Source organism: Rhincodon typus, chromosome 13, assembly GCF_021869965.1.
Source record: "Rhincodon typus isolate 14 chromosome 13, sRhiTyp1.1, whole genome shotgun sequence".
Lineage (NCBI taxonomy): Eukaryota > Metazoa > Chordata > Chondrichthyes > Orectolobiformes > Rhincodontidae > Rhincodon > Rhincodon typus.
The window spans coordinates 64,158,282-64,164,281 of NC_063344.1; the positions used below are offsets into that span (position 1 = coordinate 64,158,282).

At 41.2% G+C, this 6,000-nt stretch overlaps 1 protein-coding gene across 1 annotated transcript in view; it reads left to right on the top strand.

Annotated features, from left to right (window-relative positions):
- crocc2 (ciliary rootlet coiled-coil, rootletin family member 2) overlaps nucleotides 1-6,000 on the top strand; it is a 267,028-nt gene that overhangs the window by 119,115 nt on the left and 141,913 nt on the right. The window contains exon 16 of the mRNA XM_048604136.1: nucleotides 772-918. Coding sequence (XP_048460093.1) covers nucleotides 772-918 — 147 coding nt within the window. The remainder of the gene's footprint in view (nucleotides 1-771; nucleotides 919-6,000) is intronic.

The window sequence follows — 6,000 nt, forward strand, 5'->3', positions numbered from 1 at the left end:
ATGGGTTTCAAAGGGATGTTCATGCAGTATAAAGTGTGAGGACCCAACATTTTGAGGGGTGTAAAGTTACAGGGAGCACTTTTCAGAGACTCAAATCGAACACTTGCACAAATGCAAGACCGCTATGACACAGTATTGCAATCATCTGGATTTATATCACCTTGATAGAAAGTAAGAATGACCTCTGGGAGCCAAGGAAAACAATGGCAACAGCAACTAATTATAAGTCCTGGCATCTGAGACTTTGAAAGTCTATGCTGACTATACACTACTTTTTTATTATTAACTTAATGCTTGCTGTCTCTGGTCTGCATGAGTTATGAGTGCTGCATTAAGATTTATTTTTACTTCAGGACATTTGTATTATTGATTTGGGTTCTAAACCATTAAATTCATTGGATTAACTCCTGTTTAAAATTATTTTTCAATTTAGCAAGACATTGTGTTTGTTTTACTTGGTATTGGCCCACTGGTATTAAGGCAAGTTTATATGTGCTTGTACTCGTTTGTTGATGCAGTCTAATGTTGGATCATTCGATTAATAGAACCCAGATGCATTCTTTCTAGTAACAGCTGTATCTTTAAGAAAAATTCTTTCTAAAGATTGTTTTTCTTTGAATGCATGCAATGGGTTTCTTAAAGACATTGAATTCTCTTTCTGTCTCTTGTGGCCGTAGATGGTTTTATTTAATCTCCAGAGCTTTTTGTGCAATTTTTTCCCCCCATTAATACTGTTTTTCTGATTGATGCACCTTTTCTTTCATCCTTTAGGCTGAGCTGACTAATGCAGACTTGGAGTTGTCCTTAAGCAAGCTGAAGACCGAAGAAGATGCTCTGCGAGACACTCTTGCGAAGATGAGCGCGTTAAATGAAGGATTAGCTCAGGATAAAGTTCAATTGAATCGTATCCTCCTGCAGGTGAGTTAACTGAGACAATCTTGTAGGATCTTCACAGAACGGGGTCAGTTTTTTATACTCACTCTTTCTGGCTGTACATGAGGCTGATGAGGGTTATACATTACATGATGCAAACAGCAAATTGTAGCATACAGATCACAAAATGAAGGCCAGAAATGCACTGGGTTTGATTTCTAATCTTGGTTGGTGTGCCTGAGGAGATGATATCAGTATCTTCTTTATTATGAGACACGGAGCCTTGGTATCACAATTGAAATAACTCTACAGAGGCCGGTATCCCATCACCAAATCTCCCTCTATTTACTCATGAACAGTCCATGACTTTAGTACTGCCTCATTCAGAGTTAGGGACCAGAGTGTCAGCATCTCTACATCACCCAGGGCACTCTGATTAGATCAAATTAACATCCTCAAACAGGGAACTCACATTCTCTGAGGTCCACCTGGCTGACTTCATTACAATCATTACATCCCTCACCGTCTGAGTCCATGGATGTAACCAGGTGCTTTTTCTTGAAGAGCTTCCTCGGCATTTTGGCACCGGATCAAGTTCCTCTGACTCCGCACGATGCGGGTGGTGTGTAACACATGGGAGTTGGCCACTGACGCTAGGAGGGTCTTGGTAGAATTTCAATCTCTTTTCCTTGTGGCAAAGCCTTCGAGGCAGCTACTTCCATCTCAGATTCAGAGGACTCGGCAATGCTTAATGGAGAGAATGAGTCCACAGGTTCTGGCGAGATTTCCGGCTGCTCCAAGGGGTAGGGCAAGTTTTGTTACTGTACCTTTTTGTGAATTTGCAGCTTTCATATGGTCCACATGCTTATTCAGAACAGTCACACCAACCCAAATTTCATATTTCACTGGTCCTGACCTTGCGTCAACCATGCCTCTTACCCATGCGGGGCTATTTCTGTGATTCGTATACCAAACTTTGTCCCATCTTTCAAATCGTCTCTCTTACTTGGCGGAGTCTTGTGCCTGGCGTTTTGCATTCCTGATATCGTCCTCCACCCCACCCCCAAGATCCCGGAAGATCAGACTTAACCTGGTGTGGACTATTCTTCCCATTGGCAACTTTGGTGGTGCTAACTCTGTAGTTGCATGTCGGGTGGTCCTGTAATTAAATAAGAACCATGACAGCTTGGTATCCAGGAAGGCTGTAGGCTGTTTCTTCAAGCCAGCCTCCAATATTTGGACTGCTCGTCCTGCAAGACCATTGGATGAGGGATGGTATGGCGCTGTCCTTGTATATCGAATCCAACTCAACTTTAAGAAATAACCAAATTCTCTCTGGGTAAACAATGGCCCATTGTCTGTGACCAGAACTTCCGGGAGTCCGTGTGTTGAGAAAGATGCTCGCAGTTTTTCTCTCGTCGTTCCCGTGTGTCACGAATGAACTTTATGCACGTCCAGCCACTTTGAGTGGATGTCCACAGTGACTAAGAATGTTGAACCCATGAAGGGACCTGCATAACTGACACGCAACCGAATCCAAGGTTTACCTGGCCATTCCCACGGATGTGGGGGAGCTGCAGGTGGTAACTTTTCTCCTTGTTGTCACTCCGGGGCACTGCCGCACCAACACGGCTCTGGCTGTATCCGAGTCTGGCCACCAGGCGTAATTTCCTGCCAGCATCTTCATTTTGGAGACCATGGATGGCCCTGGTGGAGTTCAGACTGTATTTGATAGCAAACGTTGCTCGGGACAATCGCTCTCACTCCCCATAACAATATGCCGTCCTCTACTGTGAGCTGATCTCTCCAGGTCCGAAAATATTTCAAATCTAGTTGCGATGGCCCTTTGGTTTCCCCATCACGACCGGCTGTTTTAGTTTTGAAAGGACTGGATATTCCTGTGTCCAGAGTCAGGGACTATTGAACAGCCTTGTGAGTATTTTCCTCTGCCCATAGCACCTTCTTTTTTTTGGTGTCTATCTGTATGTGTGTGGAGAGTGAATTTTATGGGAAAATTAGAGCTTTAGCTTGTCGTTATGTCAATGGTTCACAATTGTTTACCTGTTGCTAGAATCTATATATTTGTAATAATTAATAATCATTGTCAAGAAACTTGGTCTGTGCTTTCTGATAATCTGGGCCTAAAGTACAGGAAAATGGGAGAATTCTGTGTACTTTTATGAATTCTTTAACATTTGTGATGATTCTGGGAATAGTGGGCCTTGACTTTCCAGCACACTATCCCAGTGAGGTGTTATATTATTATCAGTCCTTTAATTGGTAGCTGTAGGATTAGGTCTCTTAGTTCCCTGGTGCCTGCTCCACCATTCAATAAATTCCTAGCCGGTATAAGTCTGAACTTCACCTTCCAGCATTATCCCTATAGTACTTGACTTCCTTAACATAGTATCATTTATCATACTCTGTATTGAATAGACTTACCAGCTGAACATTCACAGCTCTCTATGGAAGGGATTCCAAAGATTCAGAGCAGTATCAAGAGGTTCTCCTCCATTCAATTCTAGATGGTCATCTTTTAATCTGAGACTGCGCACCCTTGTTCTTATCTCCCTGACCCGGAGAAACATTATCCCAGCATACACCTTGTTAAGCTGTTCCAGAATCTTATGTTTAAAAGAGATGACTTCTAAATTCTAGAGACTAAAGACCTACTCAATGGCTCCTTACAGGCAGTGTTAATCTTGCGCTGAAGAAATATCTATCATATCGCTACAGGTATGTAGGTTATTGTGACCCTAAATATTCTACATTAAGAACATCACTCAGTATGTTCTTAACACAGCACCCAGGGTCACTGAACATCATGCTTGGCTGGCAATGATTTTGGGGAAAGACCAAATTTGATATTTCCTTTTGAGGTTAATGTGCTAGCTAACTGTCTGCATCTACTGTTGAAAGAACGTATTATGTTTTGATATTTGGATTTTTTCCTATTTTCTACCCAGATTGGATGCCACTGTAACAGCCAGTTAATCTTATTTGAATTTATCAGCAAACAAGATTAGTGAATAGTATTAGAGAATATTGCTTCCTGTATAACTCCCATGCAATATTTAAAATGTACTATGGTCATATTTCAACTGTATCATAGGCTAATACACAAATTCTTTCTCTTGACACCCAAAGTACATACCTTCATTGAAAATTGCTTTTGATTGGATAGTGCTGCCCTTCAAGGTAGCCTCAGCACTTCAGCCAGTGCCGCTACCTCCAATATTTGGTACTAAATTGGCACCATTTATTTGTAGAAGGCGCACAAAGAATAGGAGAACCACTCAGCCTATTGAGTTTACCACACCATCTTGTCAGCACTACGTCATTTTAATCCTGATTTCTCATCTTTAAGGTTGTAATTCCTTTAATCTCACATTCTCAGTCAAAAAGCGAGTGGGTCACAGATAGTGTTATGACACGTAAGCCCAATTGTTTGGCAAGTCCTCTGTTCCTTAACATTCTTACTTGCCAAATTTGTATTTCCCACCTCTTTGTGAGTTTATTTTGTATCTATGACCTTCTACTTCAATGTATTCTACACTGTTAATCACCAGTATTCATTCTAAACATTCTCAAATCAACCTGTTTAGAGGTATTATCACAGAGCTCTGGAGCAGGTGGGACATGAGTCCAGGTCTCCTGGCTGAGAGGCAGGGACACTAACACTGTGCCACCAGAGTTCCTCTGTATTCATTGTAGAGCACGTATGTTTACGTCTATGAACTGGTGATTTCCTTTTGCCCCTGTAGCGAGACACAGACTGAAATTCTAGCCCCAATTTTTGTAATAGTGGAGAGGATCTCCAGCTTATCCAAAATGGCACAGGAGACCTGAATCAGCACCCACTATTTTCACCAGGATGGAACTGGGTGCTCTGTACATTCATGGTTCACGGATTCAACTGCACAGGAAAAAGTGCAATAGAGCATAAGACCTTAAAGAGCAGAATTAGTCCATTCGGACCATCGAGTGTGCTCCATCATAAAATTTTGGTTGATATCTTTCTGCCTTCTCCCTGTAGCCTTTAAGACTGTAAGATATAGGAGCAGAATTAGGCCATTTGCCCAATTCAAAGTAGCCTTCAGTCATATCCAACATGCACTGGTGGGATGTTCTAAGAATGAACTGTGAGCTTCACACTTCTAATATCTAAATTTAACAAAGTTCTTTGGAATGGTAGACTATGACTACCTGTTTGAACAGGTAAGCTACCTGGGATGGGTCCAAAGCATTTTGAGAGTTTGTTAAAAGTCACATGAAATTGTATTAAATTTGGATAAATTCATTGGAGCTGTTAAGCTGTAAAGGCAGTTAAATCAGTTGGCCTTTTTAAAAAAAAATGCAATTTTCAAAACAAAAATCAATGCTTACGATTTCATTTTGTCTGTTGACACAAGCCTCAGAGCTGTCATTATAGGGTATGTGCTGCAAGACTGATTACACAACAAGATATCACAGCGGGGTACCTCTCAGTTCACTTAGATTGACAGGTCCAAGTGCTTATATAGTCAACGAAGTAGGGCTATGAATATAAATTGTTGTTTTTATTGGGGATTTATTGTCATAGAAACTACATATTTGAGTATAGGAGCCCTGTTCATTACAGACATGAAAAACATGTACACACACACACAGAGCCAGATTTCAATGCAACTGAAATAGATGACTGTTATTCACTGGTTAATTTCTCAGGGCATTTCCTTGACCAACCAGAATCAATTTGCCTAGTTTAAACTTTAAAGAAGGCATGTCTCGTGTATTGTCCCGCTGAGTGAAAGATGAAAAGGCTTTGAATAATATTTGAATATTGCTGAGCCATGCATTGTCCATGGATTTCTTTTACATAGAGCTATATTATTCCCTTCAGATAATTTGTACATTCTACCTCAGTGACAGTTTCTGGAGGAGAATTTTACATGCTAACCACTGTCTAAGTAAAACAGTTTTGCTAACTTCCTCAGAAATAGTAAAAACTGCCGATGCTGGAGTCAGAAATAACAGAGTGTGGAGCTGGAGGAACACAGCAGGACAAGCAGCATCAGAGGAGCAGGAAAGATGACACTTCGGGTCAGGACCCTTCTTCAGAAATTTCTGAAGAAGGGTCCTGACCTG